The 24,724-nt window shown below is 37.4% G+C and overlaps 1 protein-coding gene across 11 annotated transcripts in view; it reads left to right on the forward strand.

Annotated features, from left to right (window-relative positions):
* The window catches only part of LOC124298213 (histone deacetylase 4), a 106,479-nt gene that overhangs the window by 36,796 nt on the left and 44,959 nt on the right, over positions 1-24,724 (forward strand). For 2 of the 11 annotated variants that reach the window (XM_046749919.1, XM_046749920.1), the window contains exon 1: positions 5,315-5,838. The exons of 7 other annotated variants lie outside the window; for them this stretch is intronic. In XM_046749919.1, the coding sequence (XP_046605875.1) occupies positions 5,718-5,838 (121 nt within the window). In that variant the 5' untranslated portion in view covers positions 5,315-5,717. Of the gene's footprint in view, positions 1-5,314; positions 5,839-15,918; positions 16,604-24,724 lie in introns of those variants that run through there. 2 more of the 11 variants (XM_046749922.1, XM_046749923.1) reach the window with 2 other exon arrangements.

A 24,724-nucleotide genomic window follows, 5' to 3' on the forward strand; every position in this document is an offset into this window, starting at 1 on the left:
CGAGTTTTGCAAACCTTCGTTAATCGTTTTTCAACCACCGCTCGTACACGCGTATTAACCACTCGTTCTCTTTTGTTTCAGGTTAGTGACGTCGGTTCTCCTCACTTTATTTCCTTTCTCCGTTCTTTTTTTCCCAACACATTCTGCTTTATTTGGTTTTGCTTCGTTGCCCTTCTTTCTTCCTTTCTCCATTTCTTCTCTCACCCTCTTCCTACCAGTTGTAGCTACCATAAATACCGAAGAAAACTGCAGACGGTGAGCCCTTGCTGCATTTTGCAAGTTGGCGGGTGAGTATACGTATATGTATAGTTGAGAATAAAACATGCGCCGAGTGACTACTTAGAGTGTATATAAATATCACAATGATAATCACGTGTCTCACTCTATTTGTTGCCGTGTAATACTATATATAAATGTATATGGCAATTTTTCCATATATATATATATATATATATATATATATATATAAAAGGTAGCGTGAAAGCATCGGAGAATTGCAGGAAATTGCACATCCTGTTACTAACAATAAACTACAGTATAATGCGTACGTACAAGCCTTCTATAAGAGCAGGAGGAGAAGGAGGCTTGCCATGCAGATGGCAAAGTCGGTATTGTCGTCGATTTGCAACTTCTTTTTACTTATTGTTAGTCCCAATTCCTTACACGCAGATTACACACGGCTTTTCAAGATTTTCATCGTTGTATAATCCGGTATTCTATAAATAACATGCGGTTATAGATAATAACAGACATATGTGACTCATGCAGAGTATCTGCATACCTATAGACTATACATATATTGTCCGAGAACGAATTGATTGACAATTTTTTAATTTCACCGTGGAAATAATGTCGGATTATTCGTCATCAGTTCTGTCTCGTATTTATATACAGGTATGGACTTCGACTCTCTGATATGTAGTTACGTGAATATTAAGTACGTGTGCGAAAGTGTAATACTTGAAGTTCGATCGGATGAGTCGAAGAAGCGATTTAAAATCCTTATTGCCGAATATAAGTGGGAGTATAAAACTCGTGTTGAGAAAATAGAGCGGAATATTCAACGCCATCTTTTCACAATCGTCTAACTGTTCGCATCCTGATGCGGCGTAATAAGGTATGTTTGGATATAATTGTTTTTTTTTTTTTTTTTTTTAATCCCACTTCCTTTGGCTATACAACACAGTGTAATATATATTATAAATGTGCGTACGTGTGCGCGACTAATAGCATCAAGTACGACGGATCGATGAATGATAGGAGGGCGAAGGAGGAGGGAAGTGAAGGGAAAATACCTGACCTTGACTTTATTTTTAACCGGCTTGTGCCAACTCGGCTGGTTGAGCGAGCTTTCAGGGGCGGCGGACGACGATGACGATGATGATGATAACGGTATAGAAATTGCCTACCTTCCTTACGGGGGTTAATTAAAACTTGACGGATAATCGACTAGGGTTGGGGGTTGTTATGGATAGTTGCATCGTCGGTTGCAGGAACTGCGAGAAAAGCTTACGACGCAATTCCAACGAAATCTCATTATTGGACAGATGTGTGTATGTATAGGTATATATATATGTATGTATCTAAACCTGAATACATATATGCGATTTGAAGGAGTGTATTAAGTGTTGCAGTTGCGCAGAATGCGAAAAAGTCGGTGGGATTGAAACTATTGTTATTGCATGAATTATTGTACAGAATTTTTCGTACACATTTTTTTTTTTTTTTAATTTTTGTTACACATTTTATTTTCTTGGCATGTTAACATAAACGATATATTTTACCAAGATTCATATTTTTCTCCTTTGCGTTAAAGAATTTTTTAGAAAGAAAAATAAAAACAGCCGCATGTAATAATTGTTACGAACTGTGTATTGTGAGTTAATTATGTAATACAATAAATAATAGTGAGATATTAAATCGAAAGGATAAACAATCGAAAGGATAAACAATCGAAAGAGAGTCTGAGGTAGTTTATAGTGTTGTATTTGAAATTTCAAATTAAAGAAAGTTGTCGCCCACCGAAGTAAATCTCATTGTCAGATACGTTATTATAAGAATTGCGTAACGATCAAAGTCTCGGATCTCTTTATCTCCCTTTCTTTCATTAGAAACACTTTACACGGAAATAAAAATTACTTCGACGTTTGATTCGTTTACACCGTGTGACGTAAAATAATGTGATGTATAAATGTGATTCCTTTGGAAATGAAAAACGCGTCTGTCACTCTGACAGTATTCATATTTTACCTTGAAGGTAAAAAAAAAATTTTGATCGCTCACTAAAATCGTCTAATAATCTTCCTTCGTATTTTTCACAGGAGTAAAATTTTTCAAATATTTATTCGAAATTTTCTGTCGTAAAATCTCACTCTACGAAATACCCAGAAGAACCACATGATCTTATTGTTAGTTGAAAATATGACGAGGGGCAGGGGGAGGGGGAGTTTGTTGGTGTAAGATCATACTTCTTTTTGAATTTTTGTTTTTTAAAGAAAATGAAAACACTTGTAGCTATTTGAGTTTCAGAGATTTATTATTCACAATTTTTTCATTGAAGTTGGTAAGAAAATTGCGGCATGACGCATATAAGTAGCTAACAACCACGTTTTCAATTCGGTGACTCAGATTCCTCGGTTAATTTTCATCCGATTGACTTGAAATTTTCACACAATCTTTAAAACTTGTTTACCGATTTGACCTCTAGTTAGATTTTTTGAATTTCAATACCGAATTTTTTTTTCAGAAATTTTATGGTGGAAAAATGAAGTTTTTTTTAGTTCATAATCGCGTATATTTGTGAGTAAAATTTTTTTTTTTTTTCAACGCTCGCACTTCCCGCTCGAATCCGAAACGACGTTTTTAACTCGTAAAAATTCGTTTTATCCGTTACAAGTTGGGAAGAGTGATGTCGGAGGATTCGCCACCGCAAAAAACCCTCGATTTCAGAGTCGTTCGCTACTTATATCCGCCATGCCGCAATTTTGTTATTAATTTCGGTGAAAAAAATTGTGAAATATTCTTGAAATCGTAGATAAAAAAAAAGCCCTCGGACTGATATTCCTCCAAGTGCTTTCGGTATCTTTAAAATGAAAAAAAAAAAAAAAAAAAAAAACCAAACAAGCACCCCCCCCCTCATTAAGTTACCGCTCAATCAGCCGATAAATTAAAAATTGTCGCCAACGTTTGGAGGGCGGCAGAGTCGGTCGGACGCGTCGTTGACCGGCATTCCTTGGCCGGTGGGTAGAGAGGACTAGGAACCGAGCGGAGGCGAGTAGTCGAGCAGTGGTTGAGATCAGCAGTAGTAACCACCTGTTAGCGGTCGGCCTAGCAGCGGGGAAACCGGGAAGGTTGCCGCGGAACTAAACCGGCGTCGACCGGCGTCGAGACGCACTTTGCCTACTCGGAGTATAATAGGCTTCGGATAAAACGTCGCTGCGAAGAAATTTTTTTACTCCCTGGAAAACATTGGATTTGAACATATGATAAAACATATACGCGATGCAGTTTTTTTTTTTTTTTTTTTGCTCATTTTCCTATTCCGACGTAGACCCAGATCGTAATAATTTGTAACGTTGAGCGATCTAGAAGTGAAGAAGGAAAAAAAAAAAAGACTAGGTATTTACTTGGACCTGTATATATCGTTCGGTGTGGTATAATTAATAAGATTATTCACCTTTGGGAAACGATTTGTTATACGATTTCATTACGTTACGATAAGTGTATCGAATGATTGTATAAAATATACATGCGTATATGTATATTTGAAAATATTTCGAAGCTCGTATTATGTATGTTTATGTAATACATACGAAGCGAGTTTCGACATATTTTGAAAGCGTTTTAACCCGATTGCGATTCGGTTTTTTCCTCATGTTGTTACTTTTGATATGTTATGTTTTCAATACACGACGGCGGACTTTTTAATCGCGAAAAGTATTTAATTTGAGGGCTGATAGTTCTTGTTATAAATTATTATCACAGAACATGTAAGGCGGGTACAACGCATATTACAATATACGTGCCACGTACGTACGGATACGTGTTTCGCTTATATCGCGATTAGGTGTAATTACGCTTCTTTACATTCCCCGGCATTTGGTCCAGCTGACCGGATCTAACCGGTGCGGTAGAGCCGAGAAAATGTATGTATGTCAACGCTGATAAGGTCGACCGAGCGCCGACATCTTGCGTCTTGTGTGTTTTTATCATTTTCAATTTCACACTCAACCGTCAACTCGCGCGATTTAGCTCGCAACTTTAAAATTTCTCGTTCGCTCGCAATTATTAATAATACATCGTTATTCGATGCCGGTGTGATTTCGTTTTTAAGAAATAGATTTCATCGAAAAATATTACGCTGCGTTACAACGGCAAAGAAAAAACAAAAAAGAAAAAGAACACAACACAAATGACAACTCGCGTATCAAGATACGCGATCGGAAAATTGTGATAATTATATCTGTTATACATTATACATATTATTCGTATGCATACATACCCGTGTTCAACGTTGTTATTACTGAAATATAATATTCGTCGTGCGTAGGCTACAATGTATAATTCTTTAAATAAAAAAACAATGTAAAACGGAGGTCGGTCGGTCGCCGTGTAATGTATGCGCTATTTCTGGAATCTGTTACCGCAGGGGCTCTCTTGTCACGTCGGGACTTTGGTACATACGTTATATGTACATGTATATTCATACATATCATAATTCAGGTTAATAAATACGAACAATACATAATTATTGCAAAAATTATACCACCGCGATGCTGGCTGCGTAATTATTGACGCCTCGGGTAACCAACAAACGAGTAAACAATATTATACACGCGTACGTGCGTTTTTGTTGTTGTTGTTATTATTATTATTATTATACAACTGAATATTTTCCGACGTCGTTCTATAATTATATCAAACAAACGTAGATCCGTATCGTTTGAATCTCTCGCAGTTTGTGATCTTCCGTTCTTATTGTCGATGGTTTTTTCATTTGTGGATAAAAAAAAAAAAAAAAACAATTGAAGTAGAATTACGAAACCACCGAGCGTGCATCGTTACGTGTTACGAGTGTAAAATTTAATCGAAGTTAGCAGAGCGCATCGAGAGTGGGTACCCAGGTAGGTTGGTACCTACGGAAAGAAAAGCGAGAGGCGGCGGGAGGAGGAGAGGGAGGGGCAAGGAGGTGGACAAACAGTACTCGCGCTATAAATAAATCTCGTTCGTAAAGTCGACGCCAGAAGACGCCATGAGACGACGTCGCTGACTGGCTGCGCTCTCGGCTCTCGCTTACGGCCGCGAAGGAGGAAACAATCCGACATCAGTTCGCGATTGTACGCCTTCTACGTCGGCTCGGTCGCGTTACGTCACGTCGCGTCGCGTCGCGTCGCCTTAAAATATCGAGTAGGAATATCGCAAGTAAGGTGGCAGGAAATGCCAGGGAAAAGTGGTCGGTTTTCTCATCCCGTGTTTCGTCGGGCTTGTTTTATACGTTCGTTGATACGTGTGTAGTGTGTTGGAACGGTTTGTTTTCTTGCTGTTGGTATTAATTTTTTTTTCATTTATTTTTTCTCTAATCATCTATCCTGTAACATATTACTCGAAACAATTTACACTTTTTTTGTTTTGGTTCGACGGAACGCAGTGAACGGATGTGCTATATATGTATACGTTTTATATATATATATACAAACACATATGTATGAAGTATATATATGTACGATGTATTGTTTTTACCTGATTCGTTACGTCGTGTCGTACGGATTTTGTTAATTTTAATCGGACGCGGATGTGGAATCCTGAGGAATCTTTTCACATTATCCCGCATAATTATCAGTGAGTTGATTTTCACTTTGTGAATTATTTGGTGAATTCTTTTACGTTGTATATTTTGACGGTTATTCTTTTTATTATTATTATTATTATTGTTGTTATTATTGTTATTATTATTATCTCTTGCCATCACACGCGTACGCACGATTTTCTCTTATTTCCGCTTGTCCGGGATACGGAAATTCTGCTGAAGGGTGGATGGGAAGGGAATGTCGAATTGTTGAAAATACGTCCGAGTGCTTCGGTGTTCAATTGTTTCAAAAAACTGTCTCTTTGCAATTCGAGCCGTCTAATTTGCGATTGACTGACCAGTACTTGGCGGAAAATAATTTAAGGAAAAAAAAAAAAACCTGCTACGAAAGACAAAATTTAATGTTATTTAATAACGAGGATGAAGTTAGTAACGTTACTTTAACGATGCACGTGTTTAGGAGAACTCGTTAATTCGCAACTTGAGGATCATCTGAAATTTTATAAACCATGATAAACAAAACGTACTCGTATTTTTAAAAGCAAACTCGTTGAAAGTCATTTGAAAAATTGCACGGTAATGTTTTTTTCCCCGAGATGTTTCGTTACGTTGACGTTACTAACTTCAACCTTGTGTTTGATAAACATTGGCTCGGATAGTTTTCATACGAATGAGTCTTATATTTGGTACAAATAGGAAACGTTTAATATTTATAAAAAATTGACTAAAGTAAACTGATTTTTATTTCTAACAATACGATGCAAGTCAAGGTTTGCTTGATTCGTGGCTAATTTTTGTACGGAATTTGGCGAATGTTATTGAATTTAACAAATTGTACGATACGCGAATGAAAATTTTTCAAGTCAACTTTCTTGGAAGCTAAACTTGAAAATCGTATCGACGATGAAGAATGCTTTTCTTTTACCGCGAAAAAATGGTGACAGTTCGTTTTCTCCGTAAGCTTGAGTTACAAACCTGCAGTAACGCAATTTTTCATATATCTTGGCACGAAGCGCTGCTTGCACAATTTTGTCTTACACCTCCGATCACAGCTTGTCGTATTCGATACTTCTGCAATGCCTCGCGCTTGTCATGCAGCGTATTTTTCTCACTTCAACGAGTCCAAATGTCGAAACCACCGGTTTAGATCTTCGATTTTTGGCTATTTGTATACAATTTCATTTATTATTTCTTTTCGCACACGCATTTTCACGCATGTTAGGCAAACGCGATCCTTGACCTTACGCGCACGCTTACGACGTCCGGCTTTCAAACTCCGGTGTTTTATACACTATGGAATTTCAAGTTTGTTGATCGTTGCCCTTGGCGTCGCTATATTTATAACGATTTTAAACGCACGAGTCTGATTTTGACCTAATATTACAAGAAATTGGGGAATTTTGTTCTAAAGTTGGAATTTAATCGAAGCGTTCTGAAGAATGGTGGGCTTTAATTTTTTATATCTTATACTCGAACGAGTTTCGGACTCAATTTTATATCCAGAAACGAACTTTCCAACTGTACCGATATGCGCTACGAAATTTTTTATCTCTTCGTATATTTTATCATTTCAAATCTTACGCTTCTGTTGAAAAAGTTTCCTGGGTTAATAATAATATTAAATAAAAATAAATAAAAATAACGGAGAAACGTTTCTCACTGCACATCGGACGGTGAATTACGTGTTTTTAAACTGTTTCGTTTTTTATTTTGGGCGGGATAAAACCCTGACCTTGCCATGTACGTAAGTTATATCATGTATATATGTAGTTGCGAGAGTAGGACGCCGAGGCGATAAGCATCCCTGATGCCTGTGTTTATTTTGGTGTGCCTGTTACTTCCCTCTCGAGGGAAACGTTCCCCTTCGGGTTTTCACCTAGTTAAACCAATACTTATTTCGTTGTACTAATGCTCCTCAAAAACGTAAAGTTTTATGGAACAACTGGCGAGTTGCGAGGTTTTTTTTGTTTTTTTTTTTTTAATTATTCTCCGAATAAATTGCTGATTCTGAATTCAAATGACAAGTATTTTCCTTCATTTTTCTTGGATAGTATTTTTTTTTTTTTTTTCCTTTTCTAATCTTTCATTTTCATTTTCAAGTTTTACGCCATTTCATCAGCCGGTTTGATCAATCGATTAAATGACTTTACTTTAAAGTTTACTCCTCCCTATCCTTGTATTCAATTTCAAATTACTGGAGAATAAAAATTTCATACGACAGTTCAGATTGTTTTTTTTTTTATTATTCTCTTTTTATGTCCGCAGCATTTGACGTAACGCATTTACTTGGAATACGTTGTCTGTACTATTTTTTTTTTTTTTTCTTTCTAATTTTCACCGGGAATGACGAATTTTAATTTATCTACGTATCAAGTGTAATATTGTTGAGCATAAATTACCACAGAAACGCTTAGTCACACTGTAATAGCTTTATCACATTTTCTTTCACAACTCGCGCGCGCGTTCTTTAGGTCTTACAACTTGAAAAATGATTACACATTTATATTGTGTGTACCTGTCGCATAATTTATATTCGAGAATCTATCTTCCAACCAGACATATAAATATATGCATGTTGATAATGTACGTCACGTACGTACACGAGTACGTACAGAAGCGAGCAACTGTATCAAACATATCATGTCACACCTTTACAATCCGTTGTTGTAAAAAATTGATGATCGATTTTTTTTTCCCCCCCTCTTCTCCGTCACTCTCCCGTATGTTTTGTCGTCGTTGTTAAGATATTATTTACAAATGCGTGGATATAAAGAATATTTTTTTCTATATTTTTTTTTGCTCTCGTATCGGTTTTCCTCTTCCACCGTTTGTCGCGAAAGTTTTATCAAATTCCGCGAAACGATGATTGCGATTAAAAACAGACAACGCTCTGTAAGAAAATTTCACAGAGGAATTCGCATTCGCGATCAGCTCCAAGTAGCAGCGGGTATTTTATCGCCACCAAATTGCAGCCGGCATGGCACCAACCGCGTCATGCTGTCCGTGTAACGTACCATACGTATGATACATGTTATACTTGTGTAAGACTGACCGTGTATCAGGGCAGAAAGTTTGCGGGGCCCGTGTTATGTATTTATTATGCAAACGTTAATGTACGTCTGTCTTTGTCCCCACCTCCTTGCAGTCACCGGTTGTACATGACATAGTAATACCCACCTTATGACACAGGGCGTGCAGGTATTACAGGTACGATACTTTACTACACGTACGTACGATAGTTGTAAAAGCGTAACGCGTATCTGCAAATCCTTATTATTCATGCATGTGTACGCCAACCGCATACAACGTCGCTGGAATATTTGCAAGAAAATTTACTCACGTGTATTAATTTAACTACGTGTAATAAGAAATTTGTTGAATAATCTCTTTTTCGAAATCCTCACCGTGTAAATGTCAACGTGCGTATTCTGGGGTGATAAACGAGAGTGGATAAAAAAAAAAAATATTGTCAGAATAGTAAAATAAATCTCGCGGGTGTACCTTGAAAGAAAATTGTTGAAAAATATTCAAGGGATCAGAGAGCGTGTAATTGAATAATGGTGAAAAATTTGGAAGATCTTAGGGAATTTCCATATCACGGTTTGTAGAACATGTGACGCACGAGTAAAGCTTAGGAAGAATAACAAAGATTCCCTCAAATCTCGCATCCCGCTTGTATCATTATTATACTTACTTGATACCGTTACGCGTATACTTAACCTATATGGCGAACAACGCGTGAGAGATTCGCGTCAAGTCCTAACAGCGGCTTCAACCCTTTGATCTTCGGCATACCATTATAATCGCCGTTAGCGTTTTTAGCTCGCGGTGCTGCCTCCCAAGTTCAACATCCCGTTAATGGTTCAGGTTCCGAGGAGTACGCGACTTCCATATACTCACCGCAGGCTCTCTTATACCTGATCCAAGACGTTTGCGAAAAAGAGAAGCGAGTAGAAAGAGAGGCCGAGGAATGACGCCGGTGATGCAGCCTCGGGTTAAACGATCCACCGATCATATCGATTATAACTCTCGCAATCAAAGGTTTGATCGATCGATTTCCGTCACGTAGAGTTGCTTTTTCTGTTTAGCTTTTTAAATTTCGTTTCGTGTCTTTTTCGCGAAAATTGAGAGTAAAAGATGCCGATACTTTGGGGGGGGGGGGGGGGGGGGACAATATATATTTGTGTATAATCATTAAACCTTCAAAGTCAAATGAAAAAGAATTTAATTATTTTTTCTTAGGAATGAAAGAAACACGTCAAACAGTCCGAGAAGTACATATCTATCTCGTCGTTGTTTTGGAACTTCGTTTCTCGTTGTTTGAATTATACAAACTCGATGAAAAACAGACCGTATAAAGTGGAAAATATTAAATTCCGATATCTTCTTCTCGTTTCCGCCTCCGTGCAGACTGATGCGGTGAATCGAAAGTGATTCCGATTACGTCACTCGAGTATAATCGTTCTCTCCACTTTAAAGCGCTGTGCTAAGTCACGGGATCAATTTACACGACGATGAATGAGAGTGTCGTGCTTACCGCGCTTCTTCCACTCCTCTTACAACTCGTATCCAATTCGTTTTCGTCTTTCGATTTATCACGCTTTCCGCTAGCCTTCGTTTTCCATATATACGTAAAGCAAAGTGTAGTTTGTACGCGTCTGTGCGTCGATTTTCGTGTTATTAAACAAAATCCCGATATCACTCGATTAATTAATTGTCGTACAATAATTGACTTACGATATTGCGAAACTCGTGAAGTTTATTTCTTTGGTTTATTCATTCCTTCATTTTTTTTTTTTTAAAACTTTTTTTTCTCGTGAATTCGGCACAACGTTTCAAACACGAATATTTATTTGTCAGCCGACTGTTTGCCGTAAATTTATGTTGCATACCGCGTGTCTGATGTAAATGGTAAAAGGGCGTGTTATTTATTTATTCGTTTGGCTATTTTTCGCGTCGAAAGTACTCGAAACGCTTGTCAACACTAAAATTAACCGAAAAATGTAATTAGTTCCCGATGAAAGGGCATAACCGACAGTAATTACGACATTTTTACCGTCAGTTGGCCCATTTTTCAATTACCAAATTTTTCTTCCGAACGTATCATCATATTTTTCACACAAATACAAAGGGAGAAGAAAATAAAGTACGCCATTTTACCTTTACGCGCGTGGTCAAAGGTCGTATAATGGCGTACACGTATTTTTATCATTAGACACGCGACATGTATTATTTCATATTTATTTCTTTTTCTCTCCTCAAACACGGCGACTATTCGCAATCGCCGAGATCTATCTAATTGCAGAGGCTGCCGTTCGTTACTACACATACTCGGTGGCAGTATATTACGCAATTTCAGTTGCTTGACCGCGCGCGTCGAGAGAAACTTTAAATTATTACATTCTAAGGCTTGTTTACAGCAACTCAGCCGACTAAACGCGTGTGTATTTATATATACCTATATATATATATAGTAACGTATGTAATGCACAAACGTATCTCCCTAATATCTTGTGTACTATATTCATTTATATTACACTTATGTTATGTATGTTATGTATGGTATATACATGTATGCATGGAAAACGAGAGAAACGGGCGGCATTCGAAATTCTTTAAGTTTATTTTCAATTTCGCAACAGCTGTTATACATTATTATATATTACCACTGTCGCTGTAATTATTTTACAGAAGTACAGAATCAATATTGAATCATTATGTAAAAAACGCGCGTTCGATGTATGCAATCTAAAAATAATTAATTGATATTGTCGTGTGAAATGTCACATCCAGAATATGTATCCGTAAAAAATGTAAGTTTATCTGCGGAAGAAAAGAATTGATGGAAATGAGAACGATAATATTCCGATGCTCGAATTGAAATCTGAAACATTGATCGATACTCTATTTACACCAGAGTATACTTTATTTAGGGCTGGGAAGAAATTTTTATCATTCACCTACCAAATCGACTAAAAATAATTCAAAGGCAATTTCCTGATGTTTTTTTTTTTTTTTTTTTTTTTCAAATTTTTATCTCAACTCTAATCCCTGCCTGTAAGACGGTGGATTTCCCGATTTAAAAATCGCCGTTTTTCCGTTACATTCTCAATTGCGTGTATTTTATTTTCAAAGTAATAATTTTCAAAATAACCTGTAATCGTCAGATTTCAGTAAACGTTGGTGCTACTAAGTCATAAAAAATTCAATTTAGACTAATTGCATATCCTCTCAATCTCACTTTCTTTTTTCTTTTCTTTTTTTCTTTTTTTTTCTTTTTCCGGAAGGTATGCAATCCGTCCAGACAATACGCATACACATACAAACATACGTACGTCGAAATGTTTCGGCAAGTGAAACAAACCGCTGACGTACTTCTTCACCGTCTCTTATATATAGCTGCTTATCATTCATTCATTCATTCGTTCGTTCGTTCGTTCGTTCGTTCGTTCAGAGATTCATTCCCCTCTATGCATCGTAGGTACTTTATCGCGTCGAGATAATACCTTTACCCTGGCTGAACATACGTCTATACGTATATGTACATAAGTAATGCACAAGTTGCATCCGGTATCCTATATTATAATCTACCCGAGGCGGCGAACAATGGCGCAGGTTGCACTTATCGTTGTGTAATACACACGCGTCCGTGCCTAAGATTCGTGCATTATTGTCATTATCATTATCATCGTTATCATTATCATTATCGTTGTTTACATGGTAATTTAATTTTTAATTCCTTTTTTTCTCGAGGTGTATACATATAATTACAACAAAGGCAGACGAACGGAAGACAAATTTTATTTTCAAACACCTGTTGCCTTCCTTACGTGTATTTAACGTATCACGCATAACTAGTTATAGTAGGGAATTAAAAAACAAATGAATATCGACGCATAGCTAATGATCCATCAACGCCGTTCGTTTTCTCATAAGTATATTATTGTCGTTGTGCATATTTATTGCCGATGATGCAAGAAGATGAAAAATAGACTCGTTCGTCGAGCGCGACGTCGACGACGTCACGGGAACAGTTTGCAGAATGCGGCGGTCCGTCAGACGTGTGTTTGTAGCCCAGTCGTCTCGGTGCAGCAAAGCATTCGTTATACGGTCAATGATCCCCCATCTCGCCCCCCCCCCCCCCCCCCCCCACTCCCTGTCTCCCTGCGCCAACCTTCGACCCTTTTTCTCTCTCTCGCTCTTTACCATCTCCGAAGCGATATGTGATGTTATATACGTACGGTACTCGCGGCGAAACCGGAAATACTTGCGGGAATTCTTGCGGGCGTGATCATTTTTTTTTTTTTTTTTTTTTTTTTTATAATTTTAGTTTTATTTTTTTATTTGACTCTCAAAGGATTAGCCGTGTACTAAAATGATTGCGAGGTTGACGTGACATGATGTCAACAAGTTTTTTTTTTTTTTTTTTATGTCAAACCTTTTTGTTTTCTCCGACTTCAAACTTCCATGATATGTACATACCGGTTTCGGGGGAAAAAGAAACCATTTCCGAAAGGAGTAAATTAAAAAATACTGTTTAACCAATTATGGAACAGATTCGAGAGGATAAAAAAAATAAAATAAATAAATAAAAAGTCGAGTTGGTACATGTACATTGTACAGGCAATTAAGCATCCGTTATCGAACACGATCGATTCTCTCATCTCCTTATACTATGGCGAATGTAAGAATACTTTTGCCACGAAAATAGAAGGAAGAATAAAAAAATTCATGCCTTGTTTTCAAATTTTTTAACAGCACTCTTCAATAGAACGACTTTAAAAAATCGAAACGAATCTTACGATCGCTGACGATACGATCAATTTTCTATCCGTCGGCACTAGATTCATATAATTTGTTGCATTCTGGAGTCATTGGTAAAATATTCGACTTGACTTTATAACGAGATTGCGGTAAAAAATATGTAACACAAATTTTTACAGGCCGAATTTTCTATGCATATTTGTATACGACAATATTTTTCATTCTTTCTTTTCGCATATTCTTATCCCTTTTCGCGTTGACGAAAAGCATCGCGAAAAAATTGTTTTTCTAATCTCCCTGTTTCACCTGCTCCGTTTTCACCTATTTCAGCTGTATTTCTATCCCTCGAATTTACAATTGCAGTTGTTTATTTATACATACCGCAACGCACCAGCGACTTGGGAGCGAGTTTCTTCCAATTCTGCTTTGTACATATTATTATACCTACGTAGTACGAATACACATACAGTTGAACCGCGTGTTTCATGCTCGTTTGCCCGACGGTTGGTCCCTTGTACACGTTGCGTGTATAAGTACTCAATTATTATCAGCTGATAACGATACTCTTCGTAGAACTCGGATACGCGCGTTTTGATGCGTCAACGCTGCCGGCGCTAGCTGGCTGGTCTTTGCTCTCTGCCAGATCTCTCTTCTGACTGTAACAAAGTTTGTTATTTCGTTCGTTGGTTAGTTAGTTAGTTTGTTTGTTTGTTCCTTACTTCGTTTACTCACACAAATATACGCAGTATAATTATTTGCTCGCCATGCCGTTGTTCCGACAATATTCATTCTCGCAGGGCGCCGAGTGTAACAGACGGAATAGAAGAAATTGTCGTTGATGTTTTTTTTTTTTTTTTTATATACATATGTTATATATATGTATACTAATCATATTGTCATAATTCTTTGATTTCTCATTTTCGTAATCTTCTTCATCCTTCTTGCGTAAGCAAGATGTCGAGTTACAAGCCGCAGATGTCACGGTGCTGACAACTTTATTTCAAAATCTTTAACGACGCGCCGTCTGACCGTGTATATTTATACGCATACGTATATGCGTACAATATTGCACGATGCGTATATTTGCGTACACCTTCGCGTTTAAAAACAAAAATTAAAAAATTTCTTTTTTTTTTGCATATACGCGCGTGCGTGCGTGTGTGTGTGTGTTGTAAAAAAGAAACAACCTATAAAAATGATTTGTGCTTTGTAACCTTGACTCGCACGAAGGTTAGGGCACCAAATTTGACAATATAGGCATGCGTAGGGATTCGCGTGCGTGAACACTGTGCGCGAACAGGTGAAAACTTATACTTTCGCGATTGTTTCACGATAATTATTTCTAAACGCGACAGTTTTCTGGACAAGCGGATTGAAAAAAAAAAAAAAGAACAAGTTGAAAAAAGGCGGATTTTTGTTAACTAGCTATGTAAACATTCGGGGAGATATTATCAAAATATATTAAGTAAATTTTGTACTTAACCCTTTCAGGGACGGTGTTGCATACGTGAATACACGCAACGACAGATTATTTTTAGTTTTTTCTAGCGTTATGGGAATATTTTTGCACCGATATGCAAGGAATTAAATTTCTCAGACTCCTGTTATACGCCACCTTATTTTGTAATTCACTAGGTGTTTCGGCTTGAGAATTTCACAAAAATTTGCTAACGAACAATCAATGTGCGAAAATGCTTCTTTTTTTTTTGAAGAAGAAGAAGAAGAAGAAGAAAATTGGCTCAGAAGACAATTTTCATTGGATTAAAAACAAATTTCATATTTTGAAGTTTTTGATCTCGCTGATTACGAATCCGGTATAAAAGTTTGAAAAATCAAAATGCCGGATCGAATATGGTGAACGGCAGTCACAAAATATTCAAAATATTGCATTAAAAAAGAAAATGTCGCCTTATCGGCTCGCTTATTGGAAATCAAATTCTTGATCGAAAGCGTTCTTGATGTTTTTATTTTTTTTTTTTATTTTTTTTATTCAACGAGTCATTTTCTTGAACAAATTCAATTGCATGTCCGATAATACAGGCGGTTAAAGACTTGACTTCCGGTTCAGATCCTGCATAAACCAAATTATACTTTCCCGCAGGCTTTTGACGCGCTGAATCCGAATCTGACGTTGATAAAAATGGCGAGCTCAAAAATCTACAGTTCACCGATGATTTTTATGTCTCGTGCAAACGAAGAACGAGCCCCTGAAGGGGTTGAGGTTATCAGAATGCAATCGCGTACGCGTCACGCGTAATAATACCCAGGCTTCCTCGAATGCAATACAGCTAGTGGTTCTCGATCAGATTTATTGTGGTTTAACGAATTTTTATTTGTTCTCTTTCTAGATATCCGCCAGTTTCGGCCTGATCGAGCCTCTGATCTCTGTGCTGAATTTTCGCGTATCCAGTGATCGCACGTTTATTAACCAGAATACACCGGGCCTGGTGTAAGTTTCTGTAATGTGAAAATATACCTGCACAGTACACGTACAAATTGCAACCTTCGTACACCTCTTTTAAAACAATCGCGCAGCCCCTCGTAACTCGCGATTAAAATCGATTTTAGTGCGCAGGATTACTATTGTTATCGTCGTTGTTGTCGTTATTTTCGTTATTTCTGACATCGCGATAAAAGAGAATTAAAGATGAAATAAAAATAATAACAAATTAATACTGTCCAATAATCCATCATCTGCACCCTTATACAATTACACATATACATGTATTGTATATGTACATGCGATATCATAGTGTGTGATTTTTCGTGCAAGTGATATTAGTATAACGATAAACATAAATAATAACGATAATCATCGAGTGTGAAAACATAAGTAAAACAAAATCGATAAATAATTGGAGGAAAAAAACAAAAGAAAAGATTTTGAAATCGTGATAATTTTGCCGTTTGGATGTTACTTGGTGACGACGCGAATTTTGACCTGGATATAAATATATCGTTAAAACGGTCCAGGACGAAAGGCATATATGGACTATGGTGCTACCTACAATATGCACCATACCAATCATTTAGGTATGTATCGTTGATATGACTGACTAACAGCTGAGAGAAAGGAAGAAAGAAACAAACAAACGAAACAAATAAACAAAATTCTCGCAACGTATTGCTTGTGATTGATTTTGGAATTTTTATTTACGTGATATAATATATAAAAATATTGGAAATTATTATTACAAATAAATCGTGATAAATGTGCTTTTTTAAATTGCGGATTAAAGGATTAAATTGCGAAAAAGCACATATAGTTAAAAAATTTCGAGCAATTTTTTATCAATGGACATGGACTGTAGAGTAATAAAAATTTATTATCTATATCTATATATATATATATATATATATATAGATAAGATAGATAGATGTAAAACTTCATATTTTCAATATTTCTTTATCTGTATATCTTATCCCTCTCTCTTACATAACAGACTATTTTCAGGCTTCCGATCTGTATCATATGCGTATTACTCTGCCAATTATCAAATCGCTCCCTCAACTTATACGAAAGTCATACAAAACGAAATAACTGGTTATATAAAAACTACGTGTATTTTACATTTGAAACTTTCGGAGGGCTCAGAAAAACACTTGAAACCTTACATCCATTTTCATTTTCAACGAATTCTAACAAATTTTGGGGCGTCCCAATGAAAATTTTATCCTACCCTCAAATAAGGAACACCCTAATACGTACGTTATACGTGCACGTAGATATAATTTTACCCCGCACGTGGAGTTAACTTATCGTGCGGACCAACGTGCCATGATTATACTTCCGGTTCAGCGTGTACTTGTCTACATGGAAACGTGTAAATCATGCGTTTGTTTGCGTGCGTATCCGCGCGTGTGTCTGTGAAAGTACGTATAATAACCAGTTTATATGCATAAAGAAAATATACACGCATCGATTCCGGCAAACAACCGTGTATCGTCTGTGCACACTTTGTACAGGCAAACTCGTTGTATAGAATTTCGTACACAGGTACATATATACGTATATCGGATCCCTTCCGGGATGCGGAGAAGCCGACTTCATTCTTTCGATTATCCTGTATATATATATATATATGTCTATGTACATACACACACACACGCTTGCGTATATTATCATACACATATAATGTATATTTGATTACTGAATTACGCTGTACAATGCGTGTATCTTTTGATCTCTCATCGGTGTATCATGAATATGCATATACTCGCTCGAAAACAAAATTAAACAAAATAAAAATTTGTTCAATTTACCAAACACGTCGAAGGATATATTTTTGTTTATTCAAATAAATGTGGCTTCATCACTTGACGTCACAAATTACTGTTTTTACTACCGGTATTTTTTTTTTGTCTTGCCGAATCAAGTAACAATTGTTTGAAACAAAGAGAAAACACATTTCTCTCAGCGAATTTGACAGATTCAACAAATGCTCTGCGTGCACGTAAGGTACGTACCTCGTATCTTATACCTCGGGCAGTTTCTTTCCTTTGTACATGCAGCTACGAGATTCACAATATTGTTGGATGATGGGTGTAATTGGTAAAAATCGACAAAAATGGATATTATATATTGTTATTCACTTTTTTTTTTTTTTTTTTTTTTTGTCACGCTTCTGTTCGCAATCACACGCACGTCCTGTTATCGTCCACCTACTCCAAAAGGTTCAAGATACATTCATACATGCATGTATATGCATATATATACATGTATATATATATAGAAATATAAATGAAATGTACATGTCGTATATAATAATAATAACAATAATAATAATTGTTATTATTACATGGAAGAAATTGTTCAAAGATTTTAGGTACGAAGTTAATCTGTAAGGTCGAAACGTGCGGATCATACGTACGATAGCCGTGCAGAGAATCGCGGTGTTGCGCAATTCTTTGTGCGCGCAGATTGTCGTAAATATAGCGCAAACATTTATCATTCTAACATTTCAAACTGGATTCTATACAAGACATTGCACGTGCATACGTTTCAGTGCCCAATCTACCTCGTGATATGCGTGCTTGATCGGGTAGATAAGGATTATTTAATAATTGTACACTCGATTCGATTCTATTTGGCGCGAGAGGGAAAGAGAGAGAGAGAGAGAGAGAGAGAGGAGAGAACGGATTCATTTTTGGTTTGACGTTAGAAGCCGAGGGCATAGGACCTAGTGTACACAAATGTCATCCTATATATAGTTACGGGCTAAAGTTAGGAGTCGGCCAACGGCCAGAAATACAAGCTACCACCGGTAGAGGTATACTTACCAACTACTGGCTCGAAAGCGAGATCGAGCGCCGTTCTCCGATCTACGCAAACACGCGCGTGCGATCGGTTGTCGCATGTCGGCGAGGCAAAAACCAGCCTCGCCTCATCGTTTCTACGATTGCTCGTCGTTATCGCTCTTTTTGTTATTATTGTTGTTGTTGTTTTTGTTCTTCTACCCACCACCCTCAAATTTGATCGCGCTAATTGCACTCGCATCATTCGTCTTACAGTTGGCAGAGCGTTTGTATAATAGAATATTATACGTTGCGCGTATGTTGCGTTGGGGTGTTTCTTTACTTTGGACAATTTTTGCTTTTGCAGAAATTACTTTTGAACAAATAAATACAAGTATCCACAAAAGTACGGTTTGACGTTGGTTAAAATAATTTCAGAATACGTTGGTATATCTCGATGGACGTTGACGAAACGATTGATTATTGTGAATATGCGTAGAGGATAATTGTTCTTGACATCGGGGTCCGTAGAGGTACGAGGATTGTGTAATCGTCACCCCAAAGTTGGGCATTTTGTAATCGACCTCGCTAAAGTTGAGTGAATTTTCTCAGGGGCCATAGATTTGACCGTGGGACTTGATAATTGAAAAAAAAAAACATGAATAATTGTAAAAATTCGATCAGCATTGACGCCGATGCTTGATAAAAATATCGGCGTCGTTGACGGAGGATTTTACGTCAATCGTCCGCCGACATCGAAGGCAAAAAAAAAAGAAGAGTCAAATTCTAATTGGGTACAGCTGACGCAGAATGCTCCGTAGGCGATGTGAATATTTTTTTTTTCATGGAATATTAGAATCCATGCTCACAGATTTCTCGCAGTAACAAAGTTTCTTGCAAACAATCGGTCACGCGACATTTGTGTGAAACCAATCTGAGGGGCGAGCGGCTGAGGCAAAAATTCGAGAAAAGCTGAAAACAAAAAACCAATCCGATACCTTGTGCATGAGGAAGAAATAGTCGAAAAGAATTTGCACACCTAAGTTACAATTCGTATATTGGTACGCGTGTTTCAATTTTTATACACAGACAGGTACATATGTTGTAAAAATGTGATCATGCGTTTTGCGACTATGGGTATATGCTGTACACTATATGTATACGTGTACATTGTACATGTATATCGAATACACTCGAATCAAATCGGGGGTGAGAAAAATAGGGCAGAACTTCAGGGGCGGGGGGGTGGGGGGGGAGAAAGCGAACATTTAAAATACGAAAAAATAAATAAATCCGATCGGGCAACAACCGCGGTGGTGAAATGTAAATACATATAAGTGTGTGTGTGTGTGTGTGTGTGTACATTTCGTGAAAGACGTGGAGAAGGGAGGTCTGCATGGGACGGAAATATCATTGCCGGCTAGACCTAACGATTGTATTTTTGGCCTCGTTTTCTATTCTCGTATACGTATATGTATGCATGTACGTACGTACATTTCATACGTCGCGGCGTTATTTTTTGTTACGCGTATTATGCGTGTCCTCCCGGTATAATGTATCGTCAATTTACCGGGTAATGTTCATTGATAGGTTGCCAGTGGCTTAGTATTTTTTCGAAATAAAACTGAAACTAGTTTCTTTTTTGATCAAAATTCAAATCAATCAAACGACCAGCGACTCAAGGGACTGGAGAAATAAAAACGGACACGCTTATCGTATATACACGCGAAATTTCTATGCAAAGAAAACTCGTTTTAGTTTTGATTAAACAAAAAAAAATAAACAAAAAAAATATCGAGTCATCGGGAACTTGTTAATGAATATTACCGTGTACGTACACTTACGTATAGTACGTGAAGAAAAAAGCATCCGTGAATTCGAATGCAATTTGCGCGTTTACGAAATCGGCAAACTGTACGGTCTACACGTGGATAGTTGTAATGTTTAAATACATGCGTACGCCCCGATGCGTTTATTATGTATTTTGTGTTTCCGTGCTTGTCTTTGCGGAGAAATAAATTTATTTCGTATAAGTAACGAGATGCGGTTTAATTGGCGATGCCTGTCGAGGAGGATGTTTTCGTGAAAAATTCTCCATTCTTGGATAAGAGAGAAATATTATCGTGTTCGATTAGGTCGAATTGGACGAGACGATGAAAACAAAGAAATTAGCCAACTTTTCCATGACGTATGGAATTTTTCAATTTTCTTCGACACGTGCAACGTAGCTTGATGCAATAAGAAGGGATTGTTAAATATACGTAAATCAATGGAAATAATACTCGTACAACGATTGCAGGAAGAATAAAGAAAACTAAAAATCTCCGTTCATTTTAATTCTCTCGCTGAATGTACGTGAAGTAAGCGATCGTTTCGAATTCCTGTCTAATTTCGACCGTCTGGCATTCACATACCTACATAAATTAAAATTAAAATAACGCTGCACGCGGTTACACGTATAATCCGGCGGGTATAGAATTCATCACTTTACAGATACCGTTAACTTGTTTTCAAATCGCCGTCTGCCCGAAGACCTGAATTGGTTAATGCCCTGGAGGTAAAATCGTTACGCGGCGTCGACGTTCTCCAATTCATTTTCCGTATTTTTTATTTTATTTTTTTTTTCTACCCTTGCGGCGTATATCGCAAGGTGGTACACGCTGCATCGACCTCGAAAATACCGTACCTTGTACCTTATATACGAACCCGATTAGATTCGCGCTAATATGGGATTTACATATGAGAAATTCAATTCAAAAACATTTTTTGATTTTCTTCAGAATTTATTCTGCAATTGTTCCGACTCTGAAACAGTGTGCAAAATTTTTTGAAAAAATTTTTTTATTCCACTGTTCAATTATTTGCAAATATTGGGAGTGATTTTGAAAATGAACTTTCTTAAAATTCTCAAAAAAAAACTCTTAACAACTGTATTTTATTTAATTATATTTCCACGATGGGCCGAATTTTTTTTTTCTACTCATCTTCGGCACTTTTAATTTTTTTTCTTCAACTGAAACGTTGTTCGAACGGTCCGAGAATTGTCGAAAAATTCTCAAAAAATTACGAGAAATTCTTTGTTGTTACGTAAAAAGAGGATTCAGAATCGAGCACTAAATTTTTGGTTATTAACTGAAAATTTTCCGAACGTTTCAGAACTAAATACGCTTAAAAACACATCTTCTTCCTCTTATTCTTTTTTTTTTTTTCATCTGAAATACAATTTATTCAATATATACGTGTAATGTCTCGTCGATTTTCACTCTGACGTTTCAAATCCCCCCCCCCTCAAAAAAAAAAGGGAAAAAGAAAAACCCCGTAAAGTATAGTTCAGGTAGTCTAGGTAGGCGCGACGAGCATATCCGCCTTATAACCGACACGTATACTAGAATATAATAGAAACGGCAGGGTTTCGCCGTTTTATCGGACACTCGAGCGTTATCGGTTCGAGTGAAACAAATGATACTGTACTCGCTGGCATCGACGTGCAGCTGATTCTATTTATAGATCGACAACGCCAACCATAAAGAGTCGTACGGTACGTATTGTTGTTACATGCACGTATCTATTCACGTGTGTGTGTGTGTGTGTATGTATGTATATATATATATATATATGTATGTATTAATATATAATGAAATGCAGAGGTACATACGCGCGTGCGATTGGTGGCGATTTTATTTAAAAAACAAAGAAGGAACGTTGCGTAAACTGTAGGTTTGTTTTTATATACGGATAAGAAATACCAGGTTATACGACAAGGTAGAAAGAAAATCTACGATCCAGAGTTGGATTAGAGTTGGATCTTCCTCAGCGAATTTCACGCTTTACCAACCGAGGTCGAAAAATATTATACGCATATTTCTCCTCCGAGATCCGGTTGGGTTGTTGTAATTTTAGAAATACTGCAGAGATGTTTTATCGTGGGTGTCCGATATTTTTAGAATTCTTTTGAATAACCGGCGCGCGTGTATATATATATATACACACAGGCGCGTGTATACTTGTTTTACACCAGCAGACACGCGCATGCGTGCGGCGTGTCCACGTATTGGTTGTTATACATGTTACATGTTTGTCGGTATATTCAGAATCTCCCGCAATGTTTTCTCTTCCACGTCAACTACGCGATTATACGTTACTATGTGCAATCTTTCGAGGCAGAGGATCGTTGCGGCGTATAATTTTACCAGTTTAAATAAAGCAATCCCGCCGTATAACTCAATTTTTCATCAAATATCCTTGTGCGTCTGTCGGATAATTGTATGTCACGTGCGTTTTAATAATGTTCCCGAACACCACATCAAATATATATATATATATATATATATATGTATACAGGCAAGAAGTACGATTGAAACGAATCGTTTCAAATTTTCTCCACTTTTTAATGTTACAACGATTCATATTTACACGTTCTCTCGATCGTTGTCAACAATTTATTCTTCCCGTATTAGAATTTGTTTTTTTTTACTTTATTTCTGTTTTGCGCGCAGGTGTAATTATAATATTTAGATTTATCGCATTCGAGATAGAGAGGGCCGGCTTATTGTTTACCGTATTTGCATCGGCGCTCGTGCAGCAAACTGCACATAAGGTGATCACGTGCAAAAGACTTTGAGCCTCCGGCATTTTGCGCGTACCGGATACGCGGCGTGGGAATAATTGCGATGCTGAGATTTTCGAAAATTCAACTACTGCAAGTCGAATGTGTAATATATGCATAATTTACGTTATCATTATTCCTATACATTGCGCATTGATCGTGAACTGATCAAATTTGAATATATACACATATGTGTACATTTTTTCAAAACGAAATCGCTCGCACAATTGTTCTCTGTTTTTTCTTCCTTATTTTTTGTTCGCTACGCAATGTTTTGTACAACGTATAGTATTGAAACGGTACATCTATTCATTCACAATCATTCCGCACAATAGTACGCACACTGTGCGATTTAATTAATTACCAACTGCGCAATTGTAGCGTGTATAAGATATATATGTTGTACGATAAACACGCGCCATGCGGGAGCTCGCGTTGAAACGCGTATAAACGAGCGTATTTGCATCGAGTCAATAATTTATCCGCCCCCTCGTTCTATCTCCTATCTCGGTTATCTCTCGCTCAGCTCTCGAGGCTCGGATCGACTTTACGTCGTCCACCTACACGTTTAATAGAGATATATCCATGTTTGAAACTGTTCCGTTCGACGCTGCTCTCCGTCTGTCTGTACGCGATATAAATTAGCGTTCGGTGTTGCACTCGAAATAACGAAAAGCCGCGTATTTCAGCGAACCGACGGCCAATTTACCACTCCGTTTCCACCCACGCCTCACCTTCTTCTTCTTCCTTCTCTCTCTCTCTTTCTCGTGTAAATAGGTAGCAGAGAGCGCAGCTAGCGGCTAGCTCTCGATCTCTCGTGCTGACCTACACACCGACATTCATTAGCTAATAATAGCTCTCTCGTTAGTTTTACGTGCGTGTACGTTTGCCGCCGGCCTCTGTGTGTACGCACTTTTACGTATTACACGACGATGCCGGTGGCGGCAGAATCCGGCAAGGCTTTTTTATCGTCGTTTGAGGGGGTGGCCTATCTCCAAATATCAAAGTTGACGTGTCTCAATCGCGAACGAGGGATCGACGGCCTCGTTCTGTACGCAATTCCCAACAAACATACTCCGATACACTTTCATTTGACGCAGAAATTAAGAAATGGCATGAATTCTACGAATTTACTATTGCCATTTCGTAGAATCCGTGCCGTTTGTTTATTTATACCTCGAATAAAAATACTTTGGAGCGTTTTTGATCAGAATTGTGTATGGAAAGGGGCTTTTAAGCTCGTTTCCGCGTTTTAGGTACGTCGACTTCGATATCTGGGGATATGTTCGAGAACGTTGAAATTGACCAGGGTG

Source organism: Neodiprion virginianus, chromosome 2, assembly GCF_021901495.1.
Source record: "Neodiprion virginianus isolate iyNeoVirg1 chromosome 2, iyNeoVirg1.1, whole genome shotgun sequence".
NCBI lineage: Eukaryota > Metazoa > Arthropoda > Insecta > Hymenoptera > Diprionidae > Neodiprion > Neodiprion virginianus.